This window comes from Abrus precatorius, unplaced genomic scaffold (assembly GCF_003935025.1).
Source record: "Abrus precatorius isolate BTA unplaced genomic scaffold, Abrus_2018 Scaffold11, whole genome shotgun sequence".
In the NCBI taxonomy this organism is placed as follows: Eukaryota; Viridiplantae; Streptophyta; class Magnoliopsida; order Fabales; family Fabaceae; genus Abrus; species Abrus precatorius.
Genome location: NW_020874303.1, coordinates 1,064,128 through 1,082,072, shown reverse-complemented (window position 1 = coordinate 1,082,072; position 17,945 = coordinate 1,064,128). Strand labels below are relative to the sequence as shown.

The window sequence follows — 17,945 nt, the reverse complement described above, 5'->3', positions numbered from 1 at the left end:
ACCACACTAGGACATGTCGATTTTTCTAGGGTGGGGGTGTTTGGTGATGCATGGGGTGGTCCTCACTATATAATTATTATTAATGGTTAATTAACCATTGATGGTGAAAAGGGAATGACATGAGAATTTTTGAACCCTAGTGAGGTTTCATTGCCACTATATGGGAAAGTCAAGAAGAGGGGGGGCACCATTTTGACTATTAGACATATGAATGGAATAAATGCAAACGATGGACACTGTCAATTATGGGAAAAAGTCAAAAGAATATTTCAAAGGCATCAATACTGTTGCAGAAAATTTCCAGGGCTTTCTCACATAAGCTAAAATAAAATACACCTTCTGTCTCTCTAAAAACTAGGTTTTTTTTACTCAATTTTTACAATTTTAAAGTAAAATTGTTTTTTTAATTTTATCCTTAAAATAAAATTTATTTTTCTCTTTTCTATTTATATATTACATAATAAATTATAAAAAAATTATAATACTTTTAATAAAAATAAAATAATTAAATATATTTTTAAATTTTTGTATCATAATTTTAAACAATTATTTTTAAAGAAATATTTTAAAAAAAGGATTCATGCCTTAATATTGTCGACCAAATTGATCCTCGTAAAGAGTGTCATAATGCGTAGTATAATCATTCTTACTCAGTTACTTGCCATGGCAATCATTATTCAATTAGTTTAATTCCATAGAAAGTTTGAGATTTTTATTGGCTCTCTTAGCAGTTTTTGAGAATCCATTTACATATGCTTTAAAAATTTCAACTGCTTTAATTTTATTTTTCTTGTTTCATAATTCACTGACTATTAGTCTATACTTTTGAACGCTCCATTATTGCATAGCATCTTCCTAAAAGAATGTATTTGAGAGTTGGATTTTAAAAGAGAAAGAATGAGAGCGTAAATATTTTATTTTAAATTCATAAAATTATATAATATTTATGAAAACAAATAATAAATTAATTTTTAAGTTTATATTATTTTTTGTAAAATTATCAAACAAAAAATATTAATCACTGCATTTCTTTTATAAAAATCAACTTTTTAATATATCTTAAATGTTTTTCGTTTATCATAATAGTACTAAAATTATAATTAAAATTAAAGCATTATTAGTATAAGTTTTTATATATCAGTTAGTCTTTTTTTATGATAAAGATAATTCTACTTGAGACATAATTAAATATTAAGTGTAAACATCTCTTTTAATGAAAATAGGAACCGTAGTTCATCATTACGTAAACAACTTACCCCATTAGCTGGACCCTATCTCCATTGGTCATTTAATTGTGTTGACACATCATATAATTTGTTTGATTATATTACACACTACATGTCAAATTGATTTATTTAATGATATGACATTATATTATTATTATGTATAAGTTAAAAAAATTACATTTATAATATACATCAAAGTCAATTTCTTAGAAAATTTGTCAAATATTTTTTGTTGTTGATTCCCAAGATAATGCTCGGAAAATGTTCAACAACCAATAACTATTTAGGAGACCAATAGAAAAATAAGATGGAAAACAAAGTAATATGTATCTAACAACTCTTTTCAATTTCCAAAGGACAATAATATGCTTTTCGGTTTTCATATTTTTGTTGAAACAATTGGTTCTAATTTGAATTATTTTTCTTTTATAAATGGCTCCAATAATGGCAAACTAGATATTTTCCTTTCAACCTTCTCATTCCAAGTATAATTTACTTTTCTTTTTATAAATATAAGATACATTTACTTACATAATGTATTAGTATAATATAACATATATTGTCAATTTTAGCGACTTAAATAACAAAATTAATAGAATTACGACAGTGGCACTAAAAAAAGTGACATTTACTAACACTTTAATGTTGGATTAGTTCCCATTAGTGTAGATTATACTAACAAAAATTGAATTGCTTGTATAAATACTTTGAGTTTGTAATGATAATATGATATATCATAATAACAAATAATTTTATTACTATAGAGCATTAAATCATTAATATACACAATTAATACCTAAACATTAGTATAGTACATTATTAGACAAAATCTATACAAACAAAGACTTGATAATTTTTGTGTTAGTAATTAAATGGAATATTTTTGAAATGTGGAAACTGAGTTTTATGGGGGTAGATTTTATCTGCATGTAAGAGTTTAAATTTATTAACAGTAGAGACAAGACAATGCTATCAAGCTGTTGAGAAACAAGCGTACACTAGCAAAGTTAATTAGGTATAATTAAGTCATCAAGGAAAAACATGTGATTAGAGTGGGCAGCAGTTTTGTAATTACTATTGTGATTAATAAGTCAAATTTTGATTATAGGTATCATTATATGAAAGGAAAAAAATTATAAAAAGAAAAAAAATTAGTTGAAGCATAAATATTTAAAGATTCCACAATATGTTTTCTTTTGTGTGTTATGGATGAGGGAGGGATTCAAGTCTATGTCTTTATATTTTATTGAAAAATATATAAAACATGTATACGAATTTGTCAAATTTTCAAAATGTAATTAATATGAATATTGAAAGAAAATAATTAATGCTATTTGACATTTTTTTGTTGGGAAAAAAAAGTTTTGCTGATTAATCTGCAAATGATAGACCAAAGAGAAAAAGAATTTGCAAAGGATAGAAAAAAAAAAATTATTGTCCATGCACCAATATTAAATTTAACTACGTGGGTTCATATTTTTTTTATTATATCTTCAATATTTTAAAATTTTAAGGATTATCATATTTTTTTTATTTTTAAATATTTGTTAAATTGTATCCCTTTTATTCTTTCTATCAGATTATTGATTAAATTTATTATTATTTTTATTCTCTCTCAACAAATCTAATAAATTGTCTTTTATTCTTAAAAATCTTACAAATGAATAATACAAAATATTAAATATATTTTATGTTTTTAAAGATCATGCTATAATTTTTATATTAAAATATCATTTATAAATTAATAATTATAAAAATTTGTATTAGTTTTATAATTGATAATATTCTTAAATTTTACCTTAAAACTTAAATAATTTATTTTTTAGAAATATATTTTCCTCTTACTTTCCTTAAATTATTATAATAAAAATTTATTAAATTTAAACATATATAATTTAATATATTTTGTATGTTTAATTTTATTTTATCTTACAACACACGCGAATAATATATTAGTTATATAAATTTTACCTATTCATTATTCGCTTTTTAGGCATAAGACTACTTACGTGGCATCATTTATTTATAAATGGGTTGAATTGTAAGTATCCTCTGTATTCCAAAAACTTATTACAAACAGTAAATTTTATTATTTTTTAATTTTTTACTTTGTTACATTGGAATGTTATGCGTATGATTACTTTTATAATCTTTTATTTTGTTGTGTTACATTTTAGATGAATTAAATTTTAATATAATAAAATTAAAAAATAATTACAATAAACTTGCATTTTTAATATTTGCACTACCTAGAATCTACCATATTATATATATAATGAATTATTGATGTGTTAGGTTGAAAAAATAAACATATACAAGGTTACGTTACGTGTGTAACTTTAATAAGTTTAATTTTAATTTAATATATTTAAAAATATGTGAGAATGAGATATGATAGATACTAAAATGCCTTTACCTGCATTTATGTTCATTAATATTTGCAGAAAATTACCTAAACCTAAACCCATAGTCATTTAGCAGCTATTGAATTTTCATTTTTTTTTTAGTATCCATTTATAAATTCGGATCTAATTACCACCCTGTCTACAAAGAATGGTTCAATTATTTGAATGTTTAAAAGTTTACATTGTATGATACAATTTTTTAACCTGGCAATAGCACATAAGATAAAAAAATATAAAATAAATTTTATTAAAATTATAAAATTTAATGCAATTTAATATATTAATATTATTAAATACTATAATATTTAATAAAAAATACTATTTTTTAATTTCTTATCAAATTTAATGTTATATAAATTTTTTAAAAAATAAATTTATATATATATATATATATATTACGTTTTAATTTTTTTATATACATGAATGTCTTAAAAAAATCTCTAAAATGATAATAGACACCAATTCTCATGTTTAATGTAAAAATATTAAAAATATTTGTATTGTCTATAAGCTTTACAAAAGAGAAACTAAAAAAAAAAAGTTATATTCCTCTTTACAGTACCACTATGTTACCACTCTTCATGAACCTTCAAAATTAATAAACATAACAACTAAATTTTAACAATATTTACAATTTTATATATTAAAAATTGTAAAGCTAAAATTTGATCCATAAAAATATTAAATGATATATTTTGACTAATTCTTAAAATAATAAAAGTAAAATTTGACTAATTCTTGAAAACAATTATATATTTTGATCCATAAACATATTAAATGATAATTTATTCTAAAATTTTCACCAAAAATTAAATTAACTATGTTTTTTTATTTACTTTATAAAAATCTTTACATTACAAATGCACCAAAATTAATCTCTATGAAAAATGTTATATCCTCCTACTATTTCAGCCTATAAATTTTCTTACTCACAAAGTGCTGGATATAACAAGTAAGAAGATATGTCACTTTTATTTTTAAATTTTTTCTCTTTCAAAGATATGTCACTTTAAATAAGAAGATATAACATTTCTGTAAATGCCATTTTCTTAGATTAAAAAAATATATATAAATAGAAAAGTGTGGATATAACAGTTAGATGTAATCCAGGGAAGAATCAAAGAAACTTGTAATTGAATTTTCAAATTTTGATATGAATCTTTCTTCTAAAGTCATGAGTTGATGTTTGTGTCCTAGAAAGTACACAATTGTACGTACAAATCACCCAAACACAGAAAAAAGAAGCGCGTGAAAGTGACAATGAAGATTAAAAAGTCGTAGATGGGTGGAACAAGTGGTCGTGTGGGGACTTTGAAGATTATGCCATCATCACTTTCTGCCCTCAGTAGTTGCTGTTCCTGTCAATTCTCATTACAACAACGATCAAGAAACAAAGAGTGAGACAAAGAAATTTCATACCCATCAAATGGTTCTGATTTCTCCTCGAAACATCCACGAAATTCAGTTTCTCACTCCACAATTATTTTCAGATTTTCCATGGAATTAAAATATGTGCTTAAGCTAATTTTAACCATTATTTTATTGAAAATATAAGTAAGTTTTCAATTATGCATGAATTCAGATTACACAACTGTTACTATGCATCATGTTTATATGAACTGCACCAACTTTTTCATAGTTCTTTTTCTTTTATAATTTGGGCTCCTAGAATGTGTGTAGTAAATTAATAATGGGACAATGGGTCACGGATGACAATAACATATCAAACTTGTGTGTTGTTACACGTAGAAGCATTCTTTTCAATCCACCATTTTCCATTGCTGTCCATGACATGTGAATGTGAAGAACGTTGAGTGGTATTTAAGGTTGCGGGTTTTGGACGTTCATGCATGCTCTTTGCTAATTAGAATTTTATGTATATATGCGTGTCCCTTTTGTCTTGTCTGTCACAACTCTCATCAACAAACGCGCATGTATTATTATCCCTGTGATTCTTTCCTATCAATGTCTCTTTCAAACAATAGCAACTTCCTTTATCTCTTCTCTTTTTCAAAGTTTAAGATACACTTATCTTATTTGAATTAAGACAAAAATAAGTTTAAGTGGGTCTTTTTTTGTTTAAATGTAAACATTCAATCAAAATATAAAAATTCAAAGACTTCTTTAGATCCTAATATTTCATTTTGGATAAAGAATCAGATAAACTCCATTTTACATCGTTGTAATTTTATGCTTTTTCTTATTTAATTTTGTATTTTTATTTTTGTGAATGAACCCTTTATGAGAGTAAAGTGATAAAAAAAATATATAAGTTAAGTGACATGATAAAACAGGTATAATGAGATTTAGTGACACAAATAAAGTGTAGAAGACAAATTGAGAAAGTGGTAAACTACATTTTAGTTCCTAAATTTTCAATTTTTGGTACTTTTGGGTCATCAGAAATAATAAATTGGGAGTTTTAAGTAGAATATAATTATAAAAAATCATTTTATTTTAAAATAAAAATTATTAATTAAAAATACTAGTAGAATTATGTCAAATTAATTTCAAAAGTGATATTATATATATACATATGGGTGAAAATTAAGTTATTTTAAGAATAAATTTATTATATTCAGTTTTAATAACTATTTATAAATATTAATTTTTTAATCTAATTATTGAATAAATTTATATATTTACGTTGATTATCAACTATCAAGTTATATTAAATTGTAATTTATACAATTTTTATATACTTAATCTATTTTTAAAAATTTAATTTAATAGTTAAATTTAAAAATTCAAGTTATAAAAAAAAAAAAAGAATTATTAAGCCAGATAACTCTCACCACAGTTTTTCTTATTCTTAGAATAACTTGATCTTGAGATATCCAAAAAGTGCATTAAAAATAGCAACAAAAATTGTTTTCAGGAATTATTTAAAAAGAATTTTCAGTCGAGACACGAGTGTGAGTGTTTATCAATTATAGTATTAGATATATACCTTGTACCAATAAAATGGTTCCTGTTTAACAGTTGTGTCACTCATCATTGGGAACTTGCCTTTCTTTGTGTTGAGAGAGAAACAAAAACAATGGTTGCATGTATTGTGTATGGCCATAGATAACTGGATAGAAGCACCTTTTCCGGTGTTAGAAAAAAGCTTGTAATGTTAGTTATTATCAAATTGACTATTTAATCTCACTGCATGATTCACAGCACCATCACCATCAACCCAAGACCCATTGCATGCCGTGAAACTTCTATGTTGCTGCTTTAGACATTGCGTGTTTAAATAGCACTTTGTATGGAAATAAAGCTGCAAACAAGTTTTCAATATCTTATTCTCATATCTACCACTTTTTTCTTTAATAAATTTTCCTCAGTAACAATTCTAATGTATTGTAAAAAAATTGCAAATGTTTTGTTGTAAATCTAGACAACAATATTGTTAATGTTTCATGAGTGTGATACCTTTGCAGTTGTGACTTGTATAACAAATTTTGGGTGCTTTATTTATATAAGATTTTATATGATCATTTATTAAAAACATATATAAAGAAGGAAAAGGTTGCAACTCCAATCACAGCCTTTTTAATGTTTTTATCATGAATAATTCAAGTAAGTTTAACTATTTCTTTATCATTTCACCTAATTATTGAAAGCTTTGTTGTTATGACAGAGTCAATGGAGCTTATCTCTCATTAATAATGGTGGAAATATAAGATTTGTTTCACATTTTTAATAATTTTTTGTTGTTGGTAAAGATAGAGATTTAGTTCTTTATTTGTTGTTTATTTTAAATCCTCCTTCTAACTTTTTTTAATTTAATTTAATTATCTAATACTTAAGTTAATTCTTTCATTATAATATTGTTAAAACTGTCAAAATTTTAATTTTATTTCAATAATTATTGAAATTAATTCAAGATTATATTACGACTAAACATTAATAATTTGAGTCATTTTATTGGTGAGACGAGAGACTAAAGTGTGAAGATTAGTCATATTTTGTTTTTAATCAAATTTTGACTTTATTTTTTTCATTTTTTAGTTTCAATAATTATTGAAAATGATTAAGGAGTTCTTCTGTGTATTGAGTTGTCATTAATATATCAAATTATTGATTAAAATGAGAAATTAAACCAAGTTGTTAATCTAGATCTTTTTTCTCCATCACTGAATTTTTATATTTTGATAATACTTGATAATTTTTTTAGAATTTTTACTCATAATTAACATAATCCGTTGCCCTAAAATTTTGTGACATATACAAAGAGAATTAGACAGGTCAATGATAATCCTTCAATTAAAATGCAATTCTAGCATGATTTTCAATAAGATTCAACAGTATATATATAAAGAAAGATCAAATAACTAATTTTAGTGTATAATTTTTAATTTTCTAAAAAAATTAGGATCTAACCAAAATCAATTTATTTATTGTTTTGAAAAGCTATTTTGAATAGATTTAAAATAAAATAAATTTGTAACTACTTTTAAAATAAAGTATTTTTTATAATTATAAATAAATCAAATGTAACTTTAATATTTTAATAAATCTATAAAATATAAAACATTTTTAATAAATTATTATAAAAATCATATGTTTTACAAAATATGTCCTAACTGATGTATTTTGTGAATTTATTTTTTATACGTAATGACACAATGCTATTTTTTACTAAAATAGATTATTTATTTTTATCTATTCTAAAAGTGTAACTCATTCATTAAGTAGGAATACATAAATTTATTAGTTTTTCACATTCAATTACATGTGATAGTTTGTTTTTCAATATCAAAATTCATTTATTTAATTAAGTCATATTTAATACATAAAAAATTATTATTAATAATAAAATATTTATATTTTAAATTAAAAATAGATACATTTAACATTTTATTTTTAAAATATTTTAATTTAATATATTCCTATAGTATACGAAATATTTACTAATATAGTGTCTGAAATGTATATTATAGATTATAAATTTTAAGAAACTCTAATAAAAATAATATTCACATTAATTATTTAGTGTATTTTTCATCAAAAAATCGTTCTATCTACTTCTATATATAAGGGATGATTTTTCAAAAATATATTAGATAAGAGATGGAGATGAAGTCCAAACCCATACAAGGGATCATTTTATTCTGAAGGTAATAGAAAACACCATAGAGAGTGCCTAAAACAAAGCAATTACATAGGGTATTTGTATATTTGAAGGACCTTCTTCCAAGATGGCCTATTGCTAATATGATCCCACCAATCACTCACATGCTTCCTTTCTCTAACCATTTTCTCTTTTCCCAATTGGTTCATCAAATAATGGGTAAATGGGAGATGGCTAAGATCAGCAAGGCTGAAGAAATCCCCTGCCAAATACTTTGTTTTGGATAGCCCCTCTTCATAAATGTCAACACCTTTTTCTTCACTCTCTTTAATCACTTTTGGGTCTGATGGAAGGCCCAATAGTGGTGAAACCAAAATATTCATAACCAAGTTGAAGATGGGTGGGTTAAAGTTATGGGCTTCCACTTCCAACCACTGCTCCACAAGACCCTTTTCTTCAATTGTTTTCCCCAACAAATCAGTCCCTTGGTTTTTGAACTTCTCAGCATAGTACCTAATTATTGCCCTTGATTCTGCACAATTAAGGAGATAAATCAAAATTAACTGTGATTAACTAAACAAAATGTAGAAACTAGTGAAGAGGCTAACCATAAAGAGTGTAATCACCATCTTGAATAACAGTAAGCAATCCAAAGGGCTGCAAATTATAAGCAAAAGGCATAATTATATTCAACAAAATATTAAAACAAAATTGTCTTAAACTCTCAACATTAAGAAGTCACATTAGAAGTAATAATCTGAATTTGATTAGATAGAACCCTTGAAGGGAGAAAACTCATCCCAACATCTATTTTCTCCATTTGCATTTTATTTTTCAAAATAATATTTCTCATGAAAGAATTTTGTGAAAAGGCACATGAAAATGTGCATTTTGTAAAAACAAAAGTGAACCTGCAACTTGAGGTACTCAGATTGCTTATGCTCTCCCTTGAAGCCATCAATATGAACTGCTTCAAACTCAATTTCTTTCTCAATCAGACACGCTATAACCCGTTTTGGGCAATCATAGTCTGGGCCATAGACCTTCACTCATGGTAATTTGCAGAAAGCAAGAATGATGATGCTTGATTGATGGAATTTGGGTTTAACCTTGTTGCTTCTTATAGTGCCTAGCAATACAATCCTCAAAGAGGTTCAATGCATCAAAATCAAGTCAATTAATTGAACACTCTTCAAAGAGATGATAAGAAGCTATCTATATCTGTATCTAAATATGTACAATTCACTGTATAATAATATTAATGATATATTTATTAAGTGAAATATATAATTAATTTAAACAATATTTTTAAATTAAAACTATATTTATTAAGTATAAAATATTACCAAATTTATTAAATGTAATAAATGCTTATTAAATGTTTGACTATTAATATTAATAAAATATTGGAAAAGAAAGACATTATTAAATATTAAATACGTTACATATAAAAGATATATCCTGTAAAAAGAGTAAATTTGAACTGTACATCTGTACACAAATAATTAAAATTCAAATTTTTTTAAAAAATATATGACCACTTAAGAAATTTATGTGATTTAAAAAAAAACCACATAACTTGTACCGACGGAGAAAATATTCATTAATATTAAGTGTTAAATTTAGTCACTTAATAACTTTTTGGTAAGATGTTAGATTAATCAATTTAATTGTTGGTCAAAATATTCTTATAAAATAGATTAATTTTATAAAATAGATTAATTTTATAAAATTTCATATAAAAATAAAATGAATAGATATTTCATAATATTACTTTATTTTAACAAGTAATTCTTTTTGAAATATAAATAAATATTAAAATTTGAATAACAAACTTATAAATATCCAAATTATATAAAATTTGATAAATATAATTATGAAATATATATAAATTATTAATGATTGAATTTATTAATTTTACATTTTATAAAATATTATTAAATTATGTAAGTGTCTAACTTTAATATTTAATATTAATCAATCCTGCTGTCTCTTACTATATTTTGAAAATAATATTATTTTAATTTTATTAAAATATTTTTTTTAGAAAAATAAAATAAGTGAGTGTATATTATCAACACAGAGGCATACTTGGTTGTAATGAAAATTAGAACATTGAAAACTAACCATTTTTTTTTTGCTATATAAAAGATTATATTCATTAAATATAATATATTTATTAAATTTACTAAATATAATAAATGCTTATTAAATGTATAACTATTGGATATCAAGCAGGAATATAGTGGCAGGTTTTGCAGTGGGCATACTAGAAATGTATCTATTGGTGATATTTAAAATATTGGCAGACTGCACATGTATGATTGGATTGGTTTGTGGTACAAGTGGAATGTGAGGGAGGGGTGCAGGTGCATTGGGCAAGGAACTTGATTGGGGTATAGGAAACAATTTATTATAAGAAAAAATATATTCATTTATTACTGCACTTTTGACAATATGTATTTTACCTGAGGTTGATAAGCACTTATAGCCTTTATGATTAGGTGAATAGCTAATAAAGACACAAAGATGAGACCTAAAATCAAACTTGTGCTTGTTAAGATGAGGGAGGTGGGGGGTAGTAAGCACATCCAAAGACTTTGAGATGTGAGTAGGTGGGCTGTTTGTGATAAAGGAGTTCAAAAGAGGATTGATTTTGAGTATTTGGTGATGGCAGTCTATTGATAAGGTAGGTAGCTGAGATAAAAGCTTCATCCCAAAATTTTAGGGGAATAGAAGCAGTGGCTAAAAGGAAGAGACCAATTTCCTTGATGTGCCTATGTTTTCTTTTAGCACATCCATTTTGTTGTTGGGTGTAGGGGCAACTAAGTCTGTGATGGATGCCATGGGTTGTGAGGTATTTAGTGAATGAAGAGGATAAATATTCCCCTCCATTATCTGTTTGTAGTGATTTGATCCTCAGACTAGTTTGATTTTCTATGTATATCTTATATTGGACAAAAGTTGTGAATACTTGTGACTTATTTTCCAGTAGGTAAATGCATGTATATTTCGTACAAACATCAATGAATGACATATAGTATCAAAATCTAGAGAAAGATGAAACTAGGGCAGGTCCCCACACATTAGACACAATAAGTTCTAGTAGTTTATCATAATTATAATTTGTGACAGGAAAGGATTGTTGATGAGACTTTGCAACACATCATGCATCGCAGTGAAGACTAAAATCAAAATCAATACTTTTATTAGAATCAACTTGTACATTACAGAGATTCATGACATGCTGCAGTGTTTTGTGTGCTGGGTGGCCTAATCTCTTAGCCACAACACTCTGGTGTGAGTGTTGACAGGGGAATTACAATGAGAAGAAGAGTAGTGAAGTTTTCTTTTGGAACATGAATATCATTAAATCTGTATAGACCATTCTTAAGGGTGCCTTGAAGTAGCACTTCCTTGATCACCTGTGACTTCACAAAACAATCATGAGGTCCGAATTCAAAATATACACAGTTATCCTTTGCAAACTTAGATACTGATAGAAGGTTTTTAGAGACTTCAGGAACATGTAATATTGATTTAGACAAAAGGTTTTGTGAGTGTTAGATGCATACAATGCAGATTTGCCAATATTTTTAATAGCAATACCTGATCCAGTTCCAATATACTCTTGCTCAGGCCCCTCAAATTATGAACTTGTGAGTAGATTTATGTGATCAAATGTCAAGTGATGGCTTGCCCCTGAATTAGGATACCAAGCTGAGTCTTGAGGAGAGGAGGTGGTAGCAAGATATGCTCTTGGATTATAGAATGCAGCTGAGGGTGGAATAGAGGAAGGAGCTCTTCGGTTGGGGTTTTGAAACCCTTGATCAAATCAATGAAAACATTCCCAAACAACATGCCCAACTTTGCCACATAGTTGGCATTGTGATTTGTTTGCTTTGTGCCAAAAGGATCTTCTTCCTCTATGTGAATGTCCTCCTCCTCTGCCTCTTCTATTGTAGTCACCTCTGCCAAAACTCTGACCTCCATTCTTATTCTCATGTTGAGGCACCTGGGCTATATTAGCTTGAACAATATTTACATCTTTCTTGAACCTTTCAAGTAAGTCTTCTTAAGCCATTAAAAGGGCTTCAAGTTCCTCTATAGAATAGGTATTAGATCGATAGAGCACAAGAGTTATCATTGAACTATATTCTTCACTAAGTCCATCAAGAATTACCTCAATGTGTTCTTCAACTGATAGGGGAGCACCTACCAATGCAAGGGAATTAGCAATCTTCTTGATTTTTAACAAGTAATCGATGATACTATCATTTTGCTTCTTGATTGCTTTCAGTTGCAACTTCAGTTGCTTCACTCTCGCTTTGGTTTTGGAGGCAAAGTAGGTTTCAACCTTGCTCCATACCTGGTGTGCGAATTCACAACCCACCATCCTATTGGTGAAAGCGCTCTCCATGGAAGCTAAGAGCCATGCTGCTAAATGGTTATCTTGAGGCTCCTAAACAGTGTAGGCCTGAGTTTCAGTGCCTAGATCTTCATCTTCTTGAGTGTCAAATCGACGAGGAATCTTGTCTTTGTTTAGGTGGTCTTTTAGCTTGTGTGCTTTGATGGTGAGTATCGCTTGATGTCTCCATGTGACGTAGTTATGTTCACTTAGTCGTGTGGCTAGTGGATTTGAGAAGGTCTTTGGCGAATTAGCCATTGAAACTGTTAGTGCGAAAGGTGTGGTGAGCTCAAAGTCTAAAGACCGAGAACTCTGATACCATATTGGATATCAGGCCTAAGGGTTTGGAGAGAGGAAAGAGAGTTTGATAAAGAATGTACTATGTATTTTTTTTATTAAAAATATGAAAAGAATTGAAAACAGTGTACAAGTTTTGACTTTATATACAAGAAGGATTAGTCTATCTTTAACTAAATAAACTAATCCTAACAGATTAATTGTTTGTTAATAAAGTAATTACAATTGAAAACTAATTCTAATATGATCTAGTTATACAGTTCACCTATCAATAACTTTATATATTAATCAAATATAAAAAAATAAAATTATTTCAGATTTAAGTACTTTAAAACACATACTAAAAAGTATATTTTTATTTTAATAAAAATAAATTTATAAAAATATGTTAAAATGAAAAATTATATATGTATAAATATATAATTTTATAAATAATTTATATCTTTAATGGTGGTTGTATTAAATAAATTTTTATTGACCATTATTGTTCACAATCACAACAATATTTTAAAGTGATAAAATTGAAATGTTTATTATTATAATTTAAAGATTATATAATTTTTTATATGTTAATAATTTAATGTACCATTCATTGTTCACTATCCTTTAATTTTAGGGATTTAATTATAGTAAAATAAAATTTATTTAATACAAATAAAAAATTTAAATCTCACATATCAAATAAAAATGAAAAATGCATGTATTAAATTTTAAACATTTCATTTAGTATTTTATTTAGATATTATATATCTTTTTTATTAATTCATATAAATCAATAATATGTCAATTTTTAATTATATTTTTATTAATTATTGAATAAAATTTTGAGATAAGAGTCTTAATTTAAAAAATTGAGAAACTAAAAAATTAAATACAAACAATTAAAATCAAAGAGTCAAAATTGAACGTAGATTAATCTTTAATGGGCCACAAATGCAATTAAAGTATGATTCTTTTAAGAAAATAATATTGAAATAATTTATTTAAAAAGGAAAATAAAATTAAAAATAATTCAATCTATTGTAAAATTAATTTTGGTGAATTGTTTGTGGCAATAGTTATCAAAATCATCTTGAATTGTCCAATTTGATCAGCTTGACATAGAACTATTCAGGGAATCGGTTTGAGCAGCTAAAAAAGACTAATGAAATAGAGAATTAATCAAAAGTAAGTAAGAAGCAATGAACAAAATCACTTTGAACTGGTTAATTTTTTAAAAATTCATGCGTTAATTTATTATTTAACATAATATATGATATTAATAATATTATTAATCTCAATTTTAAGGCTAAATTTAATCTTTAAAATGTAATAATTTTTATAAATATTTATCACATTAAAAATATAATAAATTATTGCTGTAACAAATACTTATCACTTTTAAATGTTAAACTTAAATTTTAAAACTAAAAATAAAAATAATAATATTAACATTAAATAATTTATCATCATTAATTCATCTACGGTTTAATTAAATCTTTGAAAATTCTCCGATTAATTTTAAATGAAAACTAACATAAAAATTGAAAAATAAAATGTGCAAAGTGATACAGAAGGTTATTACAAAATATTACAAAACTTACACCAACATGATTTTTATTTACTAAATGTACCGTTTAATAATTTCTTATCAAATAATTATAAAATTTTATATGAATTGAAAATTTATTCTTTATTCATATACAATAATATATATATATATATATATATAATTTTATAGAAGTAATTAAAACAATTTATAATTTAACAATTTAATCAATAAAAGAATGTTCTATATCAAATTATCGATGATATAAAAACGACACAAGCTTATGTTGTTGAAAAATAATATGGATCCAGGTTCCCTGCATTTTTAGTGTAAACTATACTTTAACAGTTAATTTACCAAAATTTCTCGTTTAAGCGAAATTACGAGGAAACAACAAAATTGTGTTGATTAGACAATGACAATTGTGCCTGTGCTATTTTACTTTTTCTCTACAATGATACCATAAATACCATAAAGAAGCACAACTTGATACGCATAACCAAGATATAAACCCTAATTTGGTTAACGGAATTTAGGAACAAAGCATGGTTGTGAAAGTGTATGGTCCAACCTATGCTTCCCCCAAAAGGGTTGTGGTGTGTCTGATTGAGAAGGAAGTTGAGTTTGAAGCAGTGCATATTGATCTCTTCAAGGGAGAGCATAGGAAACCTGAGTTTCTCAAGCTCCAGGTTCAATTTTAATTTTTCTTGTTAATTTATTTTGACTTTATGTTTTGCTCTATTACAGTGTTTACTTCACTGGGTTTCAGGGTTTTTTTAAAAGAAATATATTTATTTTTGTCGTGTTTGATTATACTTGTGTTTGATTAATCTGCAGCCATTTGGAGCCCTTCCTGTTATTCAAGATGGTGATTATACTCTCTATGGTTAGCCACTTGGCCCCTTTATGATTTTCTGCTTTTTTTCCTTTGTATCTTGTGCCATGTAGTTAATGATTGTTGGGTTTGATCTTTCTCCTTGATGTTCTTCACCTTTTGGAGCCCTTATATTGATGTGGGTAGTTCAAACTTTTGATAAAAAAAGTGTTAATTGATTTGTGGGGTTAGGATGTTCATCCCTAATTTTGAGTAGAGAGGATTATTACTCAGTTACTCCATTTAGTTGGTTTGTCAAAAGTTGATTTCGATAGACATCATGTAGTTTGATGCATCGTGCAAATAACTGTAGCAAACTTCGACGGGATGGTTTTTGTTGCATGAAATTTCATATTCAAATTCAATCTGAAAAGGCGAATGCCCACTTCCATACACTGATGTTGAATCAATTTTTCAGAATCTCGTGCAATAATCAGATACTATGCAGAAAAGTATAAAGACCAAGGGACTGATTTGTTGGGAAAGACAATAGAAGAAAGGGGTCTTGTGGAACAATGGCTTGAAGTGGAAGCTCAGAACTTTCACCCACCAATTTACGACTTAGTCATTAATGTTTTGTTTGCCCCATTAATGGGTGCTCCATCAGACCAGAAAGTGATCGAAGAGAGTGTTAAAAAGATTGAGAAGGTGCTGGATATTTATGAGGAGAGGCTGTCAAAGAGCAAGTACTTGGCTGGTGATTTCTTCAGCCTTGCTGATCTGAGCCATCTTCCATTTGGTCATTATTTGGTGAACCAAACTGGGAGAGGGAATTTGGTAAGAGAGAGGAAGCATGTGAGTGCTTGGTGGGATGATATTAGCAACAGACCATCTTGGAAGAAGGTTCTTGAGCAATTCAAATACCCTGTCTAGCTGCTTAATTGGAAGAAGGGCTTTGTCCTTCAATGTTTTCTGTTATCTGCTTCAGAATAAATCGAGCCTATGTGCAAGATGTGGACCTCTCTCTCTCGAGTTTGTTTTTGGATTTGGATCTTTAACTCTTTCTTGAATAATAACTTTGTGTAAGGATTACTGTGATCCCTGGTGCATACGAGGCTATGTTATGTTAAAGTAACTTATTTAGGAGCTTGAAATATATTGACTCTAAGTATCTAATAGAGTTTTTTTGTTAAATACAAAATAAAAGGAACCTGTGTAACTTTTGGAAACTAACTTTTTAAGAATTGTTTAAAGTAATATTTAACTTTTAAAAGTTAATTATTAAATTTTTTATTATATTTCTATCTTTTATTTTATTTTTTTTTAAATCTTTTTTTTTTAAAAAAAAAAAGAGCTTATTTGCTGTACAATTTAAATCTAATGTACATTTCTTAATCTTTTTATCATTTTTTTCTCTTTGCATTCATAACAATCTTTTTTTCTAAACTTTTTTTATTCACTCTTTTTTTAGTCTTTTCTATCTAAATATATTTTATATTAAAAATATATATAACTTAAAATATTTTATATTCAAATATATAGTAAGAGAAATTTTATTTTTTTATATAATTATTTAATTAATTGATAACAAATAAAAAATAAATAATAATTAATTTTAATATTATATCAATATAATATTATATATCTTTTTAAGTCGTTCAACAGAAATCAACTAGTTCCATACTATTTATATAATTATAAATTTATAGTTACAAATTCACAGTTTTCAACTAACTTCAAGTGCCACTTGTGTTGAGAAATGAAGATAAATACCAGCTTATACTTTTACTTCTTTTTAGTTTGGATTTTGCATGAGATTTTTTTTAATGTGGCGGAAATTATAAGAGGAGAAAATTAAGCTAATGCCAATACATGGACCAGCAGTAGAAATTTCAAATAACATTTTGTTTTCAATTTTTATTTTTACATTTAATTATAAAAATCTCACCTTTATTTTTATTTTATTCTTGTTTTTAAATATTTATACAAGAAACAACGAAAACATCAAATCATTGAAGAAAAGAAGCAGAATTATTATTATATGCTGACCTACATTCTTGTTTTGACTCGACTACTCGTGCCCATACAAATGTGCATTGTGCTTTTCTTTAAGGTAAGGAACAAAGATATGTATTGTTTTTTATTACATCTTCAACTAGGATAACTTTTGGTCTTTTTGGTATTTATCTGTATTTTATATAAAGA

General features: G+C 26.2%; 2 protein-coding genes across 2 annotated transcripts; one reads left to right on the top strand and one right to left on the bottom strand.

Moving 5' to 3' along the window:
- Positions 1–8,779: 8,779 nt before the first annotated feature.
- LOC113853575 (glutathione S-transferase F9-like) lies at positions 8,780–16,632 on the bottom strand. Its single transcript, XM_027484015.1, has 4 exons — positions 16,626–16,632; positions 9,605–9,741; positions 9,302–9,350; positions 8,780–9,225 (listed from the first exon to the last, which is right to left on the bottom strand). The coding sequence occupies exons 1-4, from the start codon at positions 16,630–16,632 to the stop codon at positions 8,780–8,782; spliced, it is 639 nt and encodes a 212-aa protein (XP_027339816.1).
- LOC113853574 (glutathione S-transferase F10-like) lies at positions 15,328–16,963 on the top strand. Its single transcript, XM_027484014.1, has 3 exons — positions 15,328–15,615; positions 15,764–15,812; positions 16,219–16,963. Exons 1-3 carry the CDS (start codon positions 15,472–15,474, stop codon positions 16,671–16,673), a joined length of 648 nt encoding a protein of 215 aa, XP_027339815.1. The 5' UTR covers positions 15,328–15,471; the 3' UTR covers positions 16,674–16,963.
- The last annotated feature ends 982 nt before the right edge of the window (positions 16,964–17,945 follow it).